The sequence below is a fragment of the Chinchilla lanigera genome, unplaced genomic scaffold, assembly GCF_000276665.1.
Source record: "Chinchilla lanigera isolate Chin_1 unplaced genomic scaffold, ChiLan1.0 scaffold00036, whole genome shotgun sequence".
NCBI classification, from domain to species: Eukaryota; Metazoa; Chordata; class Mammalia; order Rodentia; family Chinchillidae; genus Chinchilla; species Chinchilla lanigera.
The window spans coordinates 9,012,556-9,027,718 of NW_004955437.1; the positions used below are offsets into that span (position 1 = coordinate 9,012,556).

Here is a 15,163-nt window from a genome sequence, read left to right on the forward strand (position 1 = left end):
TCTCAAACTCACAACAATCCTCCTGCCTCAGCCTCCTGAGTGCTGGGATTACACATGTGTGCCACCACTCCCAGCTTTTTATTTTTAATTTAATTTAATTTTATGTTTGGTACTGGGAATCAAACTGAGGACCTTGTACTTGCCAGGCAGGCTCTTGTGCCACTGAGCTATATCCCCAGCCCCAAAGTGAGGACTTTTTAAAGGCTTCTGAACATCTCTTACAGCTGGCACCATGGCATGTGCCTACAGTCCCAGCACTCTGGGAGGCTGGGGCAAGAGGATGGTAAATTTGAGCCCAACCCAGGCAACTCAGTGACTTAGTGAGATCCTGTCTCAACATAAAAAAGTTTTTAAGGTGCTGGGGATTTAGCTCAGTGGCACAGGGCCTGCCTGGCAAGCACAAGGTCGTGAGTTCGATCCCCAGTACTGGAGGAAAAAAAAAAGAAGTTTTTAAAAGAACTGGAGATCTAGCTTAGTGTGAAGGCCCTAGGTTCAACCCCTAGTACCATCAAAAAAGAAAACACGGGGGTGTAGCTCAGTGGCAAAGCACCCTGGGTTCTATCCCTACTGCTGCACAACAAAAACTCTCCAATTTTTAACCTTTACATCTCTTTTTTTTTTTTTTTTTGAGACAGGGTCTTGCTTGCTATGTAGCTCAGGCTGTCCTTGAACTCAAAACAATCTTCTTGCCTCTGCCTCTCAAAGTGCTGGGATTACAGATGTACCACCATGCTTGGCCTTTTTTATTTGTACCAGGAATCAAACTTAGGACCTTGCACTTGTCAGGCAGGCACTGGTGCCACGGAGCCATATCCCTGGCCTTTTTTGTTTTTTTTGACACAGGGTCTTACTATGTAGTTCAGGCTGGCCTTAAACTCACTATGTAGCCCAGGCTGGCCTCAACTCACAGTGATTCTCCTGCCTCAGCCTCCTGAGTGCTAGGATTACAGGAATGTACCACACCTAGCTTTTTTATTTCCTCTTTTTTTGGCCTCCTTCTGTTTTTTGTTTTTTCTTAGTACTGAGGGTTGATGGCAGGGCTTCTTACATGCTAGATTGTTCCCACTTTAGGACAGACCCTCTGCCATTGATCTATATCCTCAGCCTTTTGACTTTTTTTTTTTTTAAATTTTGAGACAGGGTCTTGCAAAGCAGCTAAATTGATCAGGCTAGCTTCGAACTTGCAATCCTCTTGCCTCAGCCTTCAAAAGTGTTAGGATTAGAAGTATGAGTCACCATATCTGGCCTGTTGTTTTTTGAGACAGGGTCTCACACTGTGATGTTCTGGTCTGGAACTCCTGGTTTATTTTTTGGTATCAGGAATTGAACTGAGGGCCTCGCACTTGCCAGGCAGGCACTGTGCTGTTGAGCTATGGAACTTCTGGTTTAAAGGGATCCTCCCACCTCAGCATCCCAAGTAGCTGGAAATACAGATGTGTGCTACCAGGTCTGGCTTCCCTCCTATATCCTCTGAGGAGAGTACAATGCTTCTTGTTGCTTCTCGCCTGGACAGGGCTACCCAACCATCAGCACAGATACCTCTCCAGTGTGAGTGCCCTCCCAAAGACAACCCTGTCCGCCTACTGGGCGTGGCTGGTACCCACCTTCTGCTCTGGCTGCATCTTCCTGGGCCTGAGCTTGGAGAAGGGGTGGGTAGGCTGGCTGCCTGGCTGGGACCTTGGAGCTGTACTTCCTGTAGACTCGGCAGTTGAGCAGATCCCTGAGGGCACTGTCGTCAAGTTTCTGTGGCAGTGCCACCAGCAGGTTGCAGGCCAACTCCACAGGCACAGCCAACTCAGCCAGGATCTCATCGTCCAGCACGTACTATGGGGAGGGGATCTCACTGCAGGCAGCCCTACACGCAGCGGCTCTCGGGGTGCCTGGAAGGGGGTCTCCCTGCACGGTCTTCCACCCTGAGTACCCCCTGGGTGGCACCTGGCTCCTCCCAGAAAGCCCACCACACCTGCACTGAACTCTGCAGATGCCTCTCCTGTAGCACTTACGCTACCTGGCCCCACTTCCCATCTATGGCCTTCTAGATGTCTGTCCCGCCCCACACAGTGGCCCCTCCACCCTGGTGACTCTACCTCCCCGTCCAGGTTCTCCTGCAGCATCTGGATAACCTCCCGATGGTCAGCCCCGTCCAGCTTCCTGATGAAGAATAGCAGCTCCCACCACTCAGCCTGGCTCAGGTGCTCGCTCTCCTCCGCATCCTCGTCCTCAGGCAGCACGTAAGGCACAGCATAGAGCTCAGTCATGGGCTTCCAGCGCCAGGAGGGCAGCACTGTGGAAATGGACCAAGGGACGCAGTCATGGCACCACCCATCCAGCCAGGCCACAGCCCCCCAGCGTGGTGCTGCTTCCCTGCCCAGCTCACCTCCACCCAGGGCTCCGCTGACCACTGCCTCCTGGTGGTCAGTAGCCTCCACCAAGTCCTCGAAGTCTTCCTCGAAGCCCAGGATCTCCAGCATGTGCCAGTACACCCAGTAGGTGCGGCCCACTGACTCCCACAACACCTCGAGGGAAGAGGAGGGGGCGAGAGGGCTAAGGACTCACTGTGGCCCAAGGATAAGGGTCCAAACCCACAACGTGGCCACCTGGCCAGGTGTGGAAGCAGCTCCAAAAATAGCCAAATGCTGGCACAGACCCAAAGAACACTTTCCTCTTCCGGAATGGCTCTGCCTCTCCTCTTGCCCCATCCTTGCTGGCTCAAGCCTCTACTTTCCACCTGGCCTCCAGCAGCCCAGCTCCTTGATCCTGACCTCTGGGGGAGTCTGACGCTGTTTGTCTCTGGGTGTTGGTCTTCAAAACCCACATTTTCTCAGGTGAGCAGCCCCTCTTTTGATTGCTGAGCCCTTCACCTTACTTAGAGTTTTCTCTTTGCATGGCTCACCAGAGCCAAACTGAACTCCATCACAGTAGTGCCCAGCAGTGCCCCACCACCGTGTGCCCCTCACCTGCGCAGGGGGCACGCCACTGTTGCTTCGCAGGAACTCGCCCTCATCCCCAGCACTGATCTCCTCATAATCCTCCAGCATCCGCACTCGCATGCCCGGCTGCAGCACGTCCCGCACGTATAAGGCGTAGGTATTGCCACTTGCGAACTCGGTTCGAGAGCGGAACTGCCTTGACCTCCTGGAGTGCCGGGCCGGGCTGGGTGGGAGCACTGGGCTGGCATCTACTGGCTGAGGCTGGAAGATGGAACAGGGGGACCGTGCCGAGCTTCCTGGTCTGCCTGAGGCCCGGTCCCAGCACATAGCCTGCACCAGCTCTGAGATCAGGGTGCCCATGGCCATACTGAATTCCACATCCAGCCGGCCTCTCTCCTTGCTCAATTCTGCAGGGGCTTCTGATTCCTGAGCGCTGCTGTTCAGCTGATCCAGGAGGAAGTTAGCATGCAAATACCGCTTCACCAGGGAGAAAAGCAGCCTTCCTGGGACCTGTAGGATACAACTTTGGTCTCCACCCCTCTTGTCACTGTTCCCACCCCTCTTTCCACATTGTCCCCAGGGCCAGGTGCAAAGGCCCGGTCCTTGGATCTCATTCCCAGCTTCCCCTACCCTGTCCCCAGGATACCTGTGGCAGCTGAATGCCCTCGAAAGACATGGGGTGTTCAGCTAGCGTGGCCTGTGCAAACAGCGCAAGCAGGGCACAGCGGCTGTCGAAGTCCAGGTGCTTCTCGATGGCTTCTTGTTGGCTCAATGACAAGAGGATCTGGGTCCGTGTTCCTGTAACCCACACCCCAATCAGTAACTGCTCCCTGAATTCACCCTTCCCAGGTATCTACCCTACGCTTTCTACTCAGTAAAAATCATCTTCGTACTACTTGTTGGGAATGATATGATTTGTCGCTATGCTTCACAAGTTACAACTTACTATCTTATTCATCCACAGATACACAATGTGCAGTAGTCTAAACACTTCCTTTCATAAAAAACCAATTAATAGGAAGTTCTTGCAGATTTTTTCCTTTTTCTGCAGATGTCCCCACCCCAACCCCAACCCTGCTCCCCTCCTTTTCTTCCATCTCTCCGAGACGGGGCAACAGAATTGTTTCTATACTAATGAAGGTCCTGCCAGTGTCTGAACGCCTGAGCTGCCCCAGCCCCTTTCCTGCGCTCCCTCCCTCCCCGTGCTGCTCCTCACCAGCATCATGGGAGGACAGAGCCTGTATCATCCGTCCAGCGCTCCAGCGAATCTGGTAATCAGGGCTACTCAACATGTGCACGAGCAAGTCCAGGATCTTTGGGTCTTTAAAGACCCCAGTGAGGGGCTCGATGCTGGCATAGGCGCTGAGCACGTGGACGGTGTGGAGCAGGGGGGCAGGAGGGACAGTACCCACACACTCCTCCAGCTGCCGAAGGGCCCTCTGAATCAGGGACTTCACGTCGGTTTCCATCTCCTTCAGCACAGATTTGTCCAAGGTCCCGGACTCTGCTGCAGACTCCTGGGAGGGCCCGATGACCTGGCCGTTCTCGCCCAGCATCTTGTGGCAGTTGGCATAGATCTCATCGTCAGACATCCACAGCAGGATGTGCTCAGCCTTGCAGTGCACTTGGCCAGAGCTTCCTTCCCCGTCCTCTCCGCGCCTGAGGATCAGCCAGCGGATCTGATACTCAGGGTGTCCGTCGTGGCCCACTCGCTGTCGGATCAACTCGTCAGGATAGGCGTGCAAGCCAGGCCCCAGGGGCACCCTGAATTCCCTGTAGCGGAGTTCCCCCACCATCCTGGAGCCTAGGACACACACGTGAAAGAGAATAAGCAAGAGTGACCGGGTAGGTCAGAAAATCAAGCCCATCCAAGGGTCATGGAAACAAAGGCCACAACAGGGGCAGGTCCGGGTAGGGTAAGGGTGAGCCCAGGAGTTGCCTGCTGCAGGGTGGGTGGATGGAGCCAGGGCCAGGCAGGGGGACCCTGGGAGCTAGACGGTTGTCACCAAGGCTTGCAGCCTGCAGTAGAAGACAGACAGACCAGCCTTGGAGTCAGAGCCCGAAAGGCCTGGGGCAGGCAGCTCAGCTAGGGAAGGGAGTGAGGCCTGAGGGTGCCAGGGCTCGGAGCGGGAGCCCCAGCACATGCGGACACGGGTGCTTTCTCTAATACCTAAAGGGCGGGATTTTGAGTTGCTAGGTGAAAGAAAAAACTGAAGGAGAAGTGGAGCGTCAGGGCGATGGCCAGGGAGGTGCGGGTGGCTGGCGACAGTGATGCATGGAGCAGCTGGACGCCGCCGAGGCTGGTGCGGACGCTGCGAGCCCATCGGGAGTGGGGGATGGGGTGGGTGGTGGAGCGTGCAAGAGTGGGGCTGGGCCGACGCAGAACTCTAAGCCGGCAGGGAGCGGGGCGGGAGGTGGAGTGGGCGCAGGGGTCAGGGTGGGGTTTGGGCCACCTTAGGAGTGCACTGGTTCGAACGCGAGCCCGTCTTCCACGCTGGGGGCGCACCGTGTTGGAGGCGGTGAAGCTGCCGGAGGCCTGCCCCTAAAGGAGTCGCGGTGGAGCAGGAGGTGTGTCTCCGGGGGCGGGGAGAGGGGCGCGGCGCGCGAACCTGGCCCCAGCAGGGTCACTGCGCCGGGCGGGCAGCCTTGGAACACAGCAGGCCTGATCCTCGCCCGCGCTGGGCCCAGCTCGGGGCCTCCACTGCCCAGCCCGCGGTTCATTTCCGCCAGACCCAGCGGAAAGCAAGGGGCTGGGACCGATGGGCGGCGCCGACTGCCACCTCGGCGACGCAAACCCCTCGTTAGCACCGCCCTTTCCTCTTCCTCTCCATCCTTCTTCCCGCCACCGGAAGTACCTTCCCACTTCCCAAAGCAGTACAGCTGGGAAAGGGTTCGGAGGTCATCTGTACCTCCAGCGCCCCATTGCCCTTTTCTTTTCTCCCCGCCGTACGTTTGCTCCTTTTACCCACGACCAGTCTCTACTCCCTCCAAAAACCAAACATACATAAAAATGGGGCATTTTATTACAGTTCAGAGATATCAGCTTTGAGCAGCAGCAGAGGGCAGCTTCACATAACTCTTCATAGGGGGCAAAGGCCGAATCTTGCGACCAGCCCAGCCCCCTTTGCGGTGCCACAGCCCGCTGTTCGGCCTCTTGCCCAGCCAGCGGTTCCGACCGGCTTTGCCGATGACCCGTTTGTTATGATCGACGTTGGACACTCGGCCCACTGTAGCTGTGCATGTCTCCAGCACCTGCCAGAGAAAGCAGAAGGGTAAAATGGACGGTCCAGGGCAGGTGGGGAAGTTGGGGGCCTAGCAATGGTGTCAGCGTGACTCTGACACATTGTCACACTCCGGGACAGGAGAGGGGAAAGCACAATGTAGCTGAGCATAAGTAGGAACTGGATAGTTGAAAACGGAAGATGCTGTTCCTTATTCCATTCTGGTGGCATTGTGATGAAGCGTGCTTAGGCATGTGTCGAAGGACAGACTCAGCTGGAAGCAGCCTGGAGCTACAGACACAGACCCCCTGGACCCCACACACCTGCATCTGCCTCTTCGAGGGCAGCTGGATAATGGCTGTCCCGTTCACCTTCCTCAGCAGCACACCACATGTCCCTGGGGAAGGGAGGAGCAGCTTTGCCACCTCCACAGTGGAGGAGGAGTGGGGTTTCCCTGGGGCCACATCCCACATGCTGCCCTTGCCTTACCCTTTAGGGGCAGATACAACAAAGAAGAATGTGTGCCATTTTTTAGGTCAAAACACAACACGAAAAAAAAAACAACACACATTCATCCTCATGTCCCTCTTTACTTCCTTTTCTCTGCCCTCAGGCTAGATGTGGGCCCATGGGTTCTGAGAACCATGATGTCAGGTACCCTTAGCCTTCCATACTGGGGGGCCTGGGCTCTTTCCCCATACCTGCAGCTCGGATATACTGGGCCCCTCGGCCTGGTTCACTTTCCACATTGTTGATGAGGGTCCCCACAGGTAGGGCCCCAAGAGGATGTGCATCCCCTTCCTGAGCAGCAACTAAAAGACAGGATTCATCAGGTCTCGAACCTTTGCAGCCTCCAGCCCACACACCCAGCAGCCACCTCTCACCTGCCATCCGGCCTATCTTGTTAGAGTTTAGGATCACATCTCCTGCCTGCATGTTTTCTGTGGCAATGATCCAGCGTTTCCGGCTGCCCCCAGCAACCAGAGCTATGTCTGCTGACCTGTTCAGGATGGACAAGTGAGGAGACAATCCAGGAAGTCCTCACATTTTCTGAAACGCTACACAGCAGACATTCACACTACAATGCCATCATCCCTGTTATGGTTTGTGTCTGGGTGTCCCCCCAAAGCCTCATGAAGTCATGGGGCAGGCTTTTAGAGTCTGATTGATTATGGGTGTGAGAGCTACACCTGCCCTGGTGTGGATAGTTTGCACATGTAAGGGAGAGGAAGAGGCTGCTTGCCGCCATTCCTCCGTTTTAGTGATTGTTGCTTTTGCTGTGTTCTGCCGCCATAAGCTGTAGCCCTCTGCCATGTGCCACTCTGCCTTGTAACCTGCCAAGCATGGACTGAAACCTCCACAAAACTGTAAGCGAAATAAACCTTTCCTTCCTTAATTTTGGGCATCAGGTATTTTGTCCCAGCAACGAGAGGAAAGTAACCAAGACAGTCCCACATCCCAGACTTGCCTACAGGGATCATAGCGGACTCTGACCACCTTCTCCTCAAAGGGTTCTGGCTTGGCCTCCTCCTCTGGCCGGAAACGCAGAAAGTCAATCATGCGATAAAGTTGCTTGTGGCCTCCACCAATACCATGGACACTGATGCGGCCTACAGTGGAGACAGAGGATATGATCCAGTTTAGACTGGCTCAACTCCCAGCATGGGGACCAGGTCTGTGCAGGGCCAGAATGCAGCGCTTCCCAGCAATTACGGCACAAAGAGAAAGCAATAAAAATTTGCATAGCCTACTAGGGTGGGGGTGGGGTGCAACATGTACACGGAGTTTAATAAAAATAGATGATTACTGAAATTGTATAAAACTTCCACATACATTCTTTTTGAACTGCTAGATTCAGCAGGTTAACAAAGCACCATGTCAATTGTACTCAAATACTTTTGACTTATAAATTTCGGAAGGGTGTAAAAGAAATTGTCATGGCATTTCTTCTGTATGGTCAGCTGTCTGTTGCTTTGTCTCTGGCTCCAGCGATGTTCCACATGCAGAAGGACCCCCTTAATAAATGCTTAATTACATTCTTCTGCCAACTTACAAAGCATGAATGTGTTATACAGGTCTAAACTCCCAGTACGTTTTCCCCTTTTCTGCTTACATCTCCTTGTCCTTGTTCCCACCTGTGTGGTCTCGACCCCCAGACTTCCTCATTTTCACTGGTCTAATGGTGTACTTGGTACAGCTCTTCCAGGACATAGTCTTGGCATTAACGGCCACAGAAGTAAGGAGTGGGCGGCAGGAGAACATCAAGGTAGAGGGCAGCTGGGGGAGGGCACTGCTCATCACCTAGAAATACAAAGAAATCTTCATTTGCAACCTAATTGAAGGAGAAGCATCAGAGAACCAAGGAAAGGGCACAGACCTCCCAGAAATGTCCCAGAGCAGCTGTCCAAACCCTCCACTCTTCACAGCTTGCACAAATATCAGTGCAGTGTTTAACCAGGTGTTCATCACCTCTCCTCATTTGATCCTCTCACCTCTTAATTATTTAATGGAATGTGTGTTCCCCCCACCCCCCGTGGTCATCTCCTTCCACCTTTAGCTCAAAATCTCCTTCTCTGGAAGCTTTTTCTTCCCCAAAAGCTTCTCTAGAATCAGTAACTTCCAAATACCACTGTTAACAATGATATTTGCCCTCTGCATTATGTTCTGGGAATTTTTCATCTATGAATGGAAGAGTGGGATCATTTATGTCTTGTTCCTTGGTGGATTCCCAGTAGAGAGTAGGTTGGTTTCTTACAGTAGGTTAGTTCGGTTTTGAACTTTATCCATCTGCCAAACTCTTAACAAAATCAGCCTCAGAATCCCAGAGGAGTAGGTTTCTTTCTGTAATTCACCACTTGTCCAGGAGGGACCTGGGAAATCCTGAGACTTCTATTTTTGGAATCTTGTCTTGGATTCTTTAATCTCAGCAAAAACTGCATCTTTGTAAGTATCATAATGGGTAAGGAGCACAGAATGGGGCAGGGGGTTACATAGCTCTGTGATACAGCAGTGCTTAGCACACACCAGGCCCCGGGTTCAATTCCCATCTCCAAGGAAGGTGGGGAACAGCCTCTGAAGCTGACTTCCTAGCTCCAAGCTCCCATGTTGGTGTATGACCTTGGACTGCTCATAGGTTTTTCTCATATATGTAAAATGGGAATGCTAACAACTATCTTATAGAGTGGTTGAAAGGAGTTCATTTATGTATTTGAAATGTTTCTGTTTTGTTGTTGTTTGTTTTTTGAGACAGGGTCTTGCTATTAGTTCAGGCTGGCCTTGAACTCACTCTGCAGCCCATGCTGGTCTCGAACTCTCGGGGATCCTCTTGCCTCAGCCTCCCAAGTGCTGCGACCAGAGCCGTGAACCTTCAAACCTGGCCGTATTTAAAATGTCTATTACTCATGTCTTCTTAAGCATAAACATTCAACAACCTGATCTGAAAAGCACTTACATCCCAGTGTCTCATCTGAAGACTCTCACCCTATAAGACAGCGGTACTTATAAAAGAGACAGCCGCCAGGCGCGGTGGCGCACGCCTGTAATTCCAGCACTTGGGAAGCTGAGGCAGGAGGATCGCCACGAGTTTGAGACCTGCCTGGACTGACAGTGAACTCAGTGACTGCTTGAACTACCCATCGAGACCCTGTCTCAAAAAAAAAAAAAAAAAAAAAAAAAAAGTATAACAGTGCTGAGGTCGAGAGCGATTTATACGAGGTGCCGGGCCTGCTTAACCCCCGACCTGACTCGCTTGCACTCCAGTCTCCCATCCCGTCTGCCCTCTCTCCGGCGGCCCAAACGGAGACAGCCTCCTTGTCCGGTAATGAGGATTACCTGAGCGGTAGGGAGCAGACGAGAGGCGTGTCCATTAACAGCTGGGGGCGCCAGGCTCAGAGAGCCCAGAGCGCGAGTCAAAGACCACAGAGCCATGAGAGCAGAAATGACCCTCAGAGCTCAGCGCGCTACTCCTAGAATTTGGTTATCCGGCGCTCTGGGTGACGTCACCAGCCCGGGGCTGTCTCTTTCCAATGACGTTAGGAGGACGAAAGAGAACTGGAGGCCGCGCCGGAGAAACGCCTCCGCTCCGCCCAGAGCGCTTTCAGAGCCAATCCTCGTGTGCCTCTGAGGTCTCGTGACAGAGGAACCGCCCCCGCCCCGAGAGCCGTCAAAACAATTGCCGCGAGCGGCAGCCATGATGGATTTAAAGGGGCAGTACCGGCAAAGGAGGCAGCCAGATCGACAGACTGCAGGTGAGTCTTTGAGGGTTCCGCTGGGGCTGAGGAATAAAGCCTTGGCCATCTCTTATCCTTGCATTCCCAGACAGATGAACAACCCCCTACCGATGAACCTCAAGAAACTCCAGATTCAAAACTCCGCCCCCCGCGATTCTTCCCCGCCCCCCGACGTCCAGACGGACGGACAGACGGCCCGCCCCGCCCCCTGCGCGCAGACCGGCCGTGACCTCGGGGTGTCTGGGTGTCAGGTCCTCGTCAGCTACGCAGATCTCGGCTCCACGCCCACACGCCGTCCCCTCGGCCCCCTCTTGTGTCACTGTCCCCACTCTAGGCCCAAGGGCAGGTCCGCAGCCCGGGCCACTTGATCGCAGCCCAAGTGCCCAAGACTTGCTGCCCGCGTCCCTAGGACCGAGGCACCCAGCAGTTCTCTTTTTCTTCCCGGCATAGCAGGCCCCTGAGAGGCACCCCAAGGTGCTTCCTTCCAGAGCCTGTTATAGGCGATGGTGACAGAGAAAGCCATGGAAGTAACTGGGCTAGGATTGACCGGGCTTTGCTCCTCAGCCTGTCTCAGACACACCCCTGCCCCGCAGGTCTCTGATTTAATCAGTGTCTTCCTTCTTGGGAGAAAGTAGCTCCCTAGGGCAGGAGGAGGGACATTGGTCGTCTTTGAAGACCTGTAGGCAGGAAGGAGGGTGTTTGTCCTGGGTGGGGCTCTGTGCCAGGTCCTCTGGGTGGCTGAAGTGGCGAGAGAAAGGGTGGGACTGCCGGACTTCTGGACTTTGGGCAGAGCAGATCCTCCTGAATCCTTGGTTGCTGAGTATAGAGTTTCTTCCGGGCCAGGCCTGAGCGCTGTAGCCAAGGGCTGTGCTCTGTACACAGGTAAGAGAACTGCAAAGGTGAGGAGCGAGGCCCTTTTGAGGAAGTGGGAAGGCAGGCCGAGTCCTAGGGGCTGGGAGGTACGTCCCGAAGGCTATGGGGAAAGAGGACACAGGGTGAAGACCTTGAATCTTCTGGAACCCTCTCCTCTGGGTCCTCTGAGGAAGACTCCTGTTTTTTTTTTTTTTTCCTCCTCTCTTCCCTGATTTAACTTTGAAACTTACTTTTCTGTTTTGAGGATATCTGTTGTCTACTTTAACTGTGTTCCCTTTGCAGCTCTCCCGAAGTCTCTGCTTAATCTCTGTAGTGCACTCACCCCCACTTCCTTTCCCTACAAACGCTCCCATTCCTGTTCTGTTTTCTTTCTTTTTTTTTTTTTTTTGTCTTTTTTTTCCTGAGCTACTGTAGATTAACTCCCAGGCCTACACACTGAGCTACACCCCGAGTCATTGTCTTTTTTTTTTTTTTTTGAGACAGTCTCGATATGCAGTTTAGGCTGGCCTTGAGCTCACTTTGTAGCCCAGGCTGGTCTCAAACTCCTGACGATCTGCCTGCCTCGGCCTCCTGAGTGCTGGGTTTACAGGTGTGCATCCCTATGCCCAGCTTCTGTTTTGTTCTTAAGTCCTCAATCCCTCTGCTAGCACCTTTGCTCCTTCTGTGGACTTTCCTCCTTCAAGTCCATTCCTTTCCTTCATCTTAACTTTGCATTTGGTGGCCTGCAAATGCAAATACTCTCCCTGACTAAACCACAGGGTCCCCATACTCTTGTCCCTTCACTTGGATCTCCACCACCCACCCGCTTAACAAGATGCTCGGCCTCTGGCTCATCTTTATCCAAGCTGAACTGTGTTATTTCTCTCCAGGCCCGGCGAGGTCCCCCTGACCAGGATGTCGGGCCTGGTGTTGGGACAGCGGGATGAGCCAGCAGGTCACCGGCTCAGCCAAGAGGAGATCTTGGGGAGCACTCGGCTGGTGAGCCAAGGGCTAGAGGCCCTACACAGCGAGCACCAGGCCGTGCTACAAAGCCTGTCCCACACCATTGAGTGTCTGCAGCAGGGAGGCCACGAGGAAGGGCTGGTGCATGAGAAGGCCCGGCAGCTGCGCCGTTCTATGGAAAACATTGAGCTGGGACTGAGTGAGGCCCAGGTGAGAGAGGAGGGTGGTGCCAGGTGGTTCAGAGTGCACGGAGGAACAGTTGTCTGAGTGGAAGTTTGAGGAGGTTGTTTGGAATCACCTTGTCCTACGGTGGTTGCATTCAGTAAATGCCTGTTAAGCCTGCATTATGTGCCAGGAACTCCTCTGGGTACTGGGGAAGCATCATTGAAGACAGTAATGAAAACCTTTGCCATCTGAGGGCTGACAGTACACAAATAAATGATTCAGCATGCCAGAGTGATAATCACACACACACCTATAATCCCTGCTCCTTGGGAAGCTGAAGCAGAAAGATCAAGGCCTGCCTGGGCAACTTAGGGAGATTAATGTCTCAAAAAATAAAAAGGGCTGGGGTTTGTAGTTCAGTGGTAAACCATACACGAGACCCTGGTTCCATCCCCAATACCAGAAGTAAGTAAATAAATAAATGCAAGGAAGACCACTGAAAAGTGTTAGGTCCCCAAAAGGACCCCTGCCCCTTGCAAAAAGAAAAAGCGCCCCAGCTGTACTCCTGCACTTGCCCAAAGGGGCCCAACTGCCAAGGCCAACCCCGCCCCTAAAAATACCTAATGATCTTGCAAAAATGTTCTTACAAAATAACGACCCTAACCACAAACACCTCTCCCTTAGCTGTTCTGGCTGGCAAACATCCTGCCCACCCCCCAAATCCTTAAAAGCAAGAGCTTTATGCACAGCTCAGTGCTGTCTTGGTCTGCTCGGCAGCCCATCACATCGCTCTCCTGCCTAATACTCTCCTCGTGTCAGGCGGTCTGGTTCGGTTCTGTGTGGGTTTCTCGGTCCAGTCAAAAAGGTGATGTCTAAGCAAGATTTCAAGGTGAGAGAATGCCTCATGATTAAGTAGGGAAGCTGTATCTGAGCAGAGAGGGAGAACAGCAAGTGCAAAGACCTGATTTAGCCAGGACATCAAGACACTGTTGTGACTGCGATAGAATGAATGAGGGAAAACAGTGAAAAATCAAGTCTGAGGAGTAGTGGGGTTGGGAGAGAGGGGACAGATGATGTGGAACTCGTAGGCCATCAGAAGGACTTTGCTTTTACTAAAGAGAGGGAAATGGTTGGAATGTTTTGAGGAATGATGTGGTCTCTTGCTATCATCTGGCTGCCAAGCTGAGAATAGACTAGGGAAATTTGGGGGGTTTTTTGGTACTGGGAATCGAACTCAGGACCTTGTACTTGCCAGGCAGGCACTGTTCCGCTGAGCTATATCCCCAGCCCTGACTAGGGGAATTTGAACAGAATAGGGAGGCCATGTGGGAGGCTGATACGGTTATTCAGGTGGGAATTGGTGGCCTGGCTGAGGCTAATGGCAATGAGATGGAGGGAAATTGGATTTGGGGTATATTAAGAGGGTAGAGCTGCTGCTCCACACTCCTGCCCACTGGCTCCTCTGTGCCCTGCCAGATTGAGCCCCTCTCAGGAGGCTTCCCTCCTGCCTGTCCCTGAACACTGTATCCAGAGCCCCAAGCTCACAGGCTGTGCCCACATAGGTGATGCTGGCCCTCGCCAGCCACCTGAGTACAGTGGAGTCGGAGAAACAGAAGCTGCGGGCTCAGGTGCGGCGGCTGTGCCAGGAGAACCAGTGGCTCCGCGATGAGCTGGCTGGCACCCAGCAGCGGCTGCAGCGCAGCGAACAGGCTGTGGCCCAGCTGGAGGAGGAAAAGAAGCACCTGGAGTTCCTCGGACAGCTGCGGCAATACGACGAGGACGGGCATGCCACGGTGAGCAGGTGTGGGCTGGGCATCAGGGCCTGTGATCAGGGCAGTTGCCCCTGATCCTCAGGGGCCAGCAATAGTGCCCAACCAGTCCCCACCCGGGAGAGTTCCTTTTCCAGTCCTGGCACCAACTCCAGGTGACAGCAGAGGCGAAAGCAGTTTTCAGTCATTCAGCCAACATGGAACGTGTGCTAGGCACTGTGCACTGCCTCAGCACATGGGCAGCCAGTGCTTTTTCTAGTGGTCATACGTTTGTGAGGGGAGGGAGATAAGCACTGGACGATGCACTCTCCAATCCTGGGTCCTACAGTCAGAGAAACCATAGCCCAAGTTGCATAAGACCTTCTTGACATTTGCTCTCAAAGTGAGTGAAATTCAACTCTTACTGAGCAGGCTTTTATGATGATGCACAGCTTTCTGTGCCTGTTCAGTGACAGAAGTGTGTAGAAGAGACGCAGAAAACCCTGGGAGTAGCCAGGTGTGGTGGTGGACACCTGTAACCCCTGCATTCGGAGTTGATGTAGTCTGAAGGATAATACAGGCAAAGAGGTGCTTTCCAGGCTGGAGAGAGGGTCCAGGCTGCAGAGCTGGTCTGGCCAGCGAGAGTACCTAAGTGATTTGCGTGACACACGGCAGTGAAGCTGGTAGGAGGTTGGAGGCCTTTGTATGAGGTCAGATTCCTACTGGGAGAAGCACATTTTTCCAGGGTGGAATAGGGTACATGATGAAAGGCTGGAACTGAGTCCAGAGCACGCAGGGGCCCATGATAGGCATGAGGCTGAGCTGGACACTTTGGGTATGTGTCAGGAAGATCAGACATGCTCCATCCCTCAGGACAGACAGGACAGACGTATAATCAGTTTAAACACACAGGGATCAGCATGGGGCTATAATTGTAGGAGTTGAGCTGGGGGAGGGGGAGACTGGACAGTGAGGGTGGTAAGGAAGGGAACTTTCTGGGTGTGAAGGAAAGGACAGTCTGAAGATCCTGTCCTGGCTGGGAGTGATAGCACATG

At 53.4% G+C, this 15,163-nt stretch overlaps 3 protein-coding genes across 7 annotated transcripts in view; 1 reads left to right on the plus strand and 2 right to left on the minus strand.

Annotated features, from left to right (window-relative positions):
- The window catches only part of Cul7 (cullin 7), a 14,779-nt gene extending 9,074 nt beyond the window's left edge, over positions 1–5,705 (minus strand). For 2 of the 3 annotated variants that reach the window (XM_005389748.2, XM_013516962.1), the window contains exons 1-7: positions 5,384–5,705; positions 4,147–4,734; positions 3,577–3,728; positions 2,958–3,440; positions 2,378–2,516; positions 2,088–2,284; positions 1,605–1,824 (exon numbers count right to left, since the gene is read on the minus strand). In XM_005389748.2, the coding sequence (XP_005389805.1) occupies positions 1,605–1,824; positions 2,088–2,284; positions 2,378–2,516; positions 2,958–3,440; positions 3,577–3,728; positions 4,147–4,726 (1,771 nt within the window). In that variant the 5' untranslated portion in view covers positions 4,727–4,734; positions 5,384–5,705. The remainder of the gene's footprint in view (positions 1–1,604; positions 1,825–2,087; positions 2,285–2,377; positions 2,517–2,957; positions 3,441–3,576; positions 3,729–4,146; positions 4,735–5,383) is intronic. The other variant, XM_013516963.1, reaches the window with a different exon arrangement.
- A 230-nt stretch (positions 5,706–5,935) lies between these two features.
- Mrpl2 (mitochondrial ribosomal protein L2) lies at positions 5,936–10,443 on the minus strand. 2 transcript variants are annotated; one of them, XM_013516965.1, is made up of 7 exons: positions 10,365–10,443; positions 8,287–8,452; positions 7,620–7,761; positions 7,036–7,151; positions 6,853–6,963; positions 6,475–6,548; positions 5,936–6,182 (listed from the first exon to the last, which is right to left on the minus strand). In XM_013516965.1, the coding sequence occupies exons 2-7, from the start codon at positions 8,447–8,449 to the stop codon at positions 5,970–5,972; spliced, it is 819 nt and encodes a 272-aa protein (XP_013372419.1). In that variant the 5' UTR covers positions 8,450–8,452; positions 10,365–10,443; the 3' UTR covers positions 5,936–5,969. The 2 variants fall into 2 exon arrangements, with proteins under 2 accessions (XP_013372419.1, XP_005389810.1); XM_005389753.2 differs by lacking the exon at positions 10,365–10,443 and adding an exon at positions 9,983–10,205.
- Positions 10,318–15,163, plus strand: part of Klc4 (kinesin light chain 4) — a 13,154-nt gene continuing 8,308 nt past the window's right edge. The window contains exons 1-3 of one of the 2 annotated variants that reach the window (XM_005389752.2): positions 10,318–10,398; positions 12,123–12,405; positions 13,923–14,153. In XM_005389752.2, coding sequence (XP_005389809.1) covers positions 12,148–12,405; positions 13,923–14,153 — 489 coding nt within the window. In that variant the 5' untranslated portion in view covers positions 10,318–10,398; positions 12,123–12,147. Of the gene's footprint in view, positions 10,399–11,173; positions 11,263–12,122; positions 12,406–13,922; positions 14,154–15,163 lie in introns of those variants that run through there. The other variant, XM_005389751.2, reaches the window with a different exon arrangement.

What these genes read in the sequence shown, in the direction of transcription:
- Mrpl2 (XM_005389753.2), bottom strand. Translation starts at nt 10,078, where the DNA reads ATGGCTCTGTGGTCTTTGACTCGCGCTCTGGGCTCTCTGAGCCTGGCG. An exon ending in GTCCGCTATGATCCCTGTAG is followed by an intron (nt 7,152 to 7,619) that starts GCAAGTCTGGGA and finishes CATCCTGAACAG; the next exon opens with GTCAGCAGACATAGCTCTGG. An exon ending in CCTCGAAGAGGCAGATGCAG is followed by an intron (nt 6,183 to 6,474) that starts GTGTGTGGGGTC and finishes TTTCTCTGGCAG; the next exon opens with GTGCTGGAGACATGCACAGC.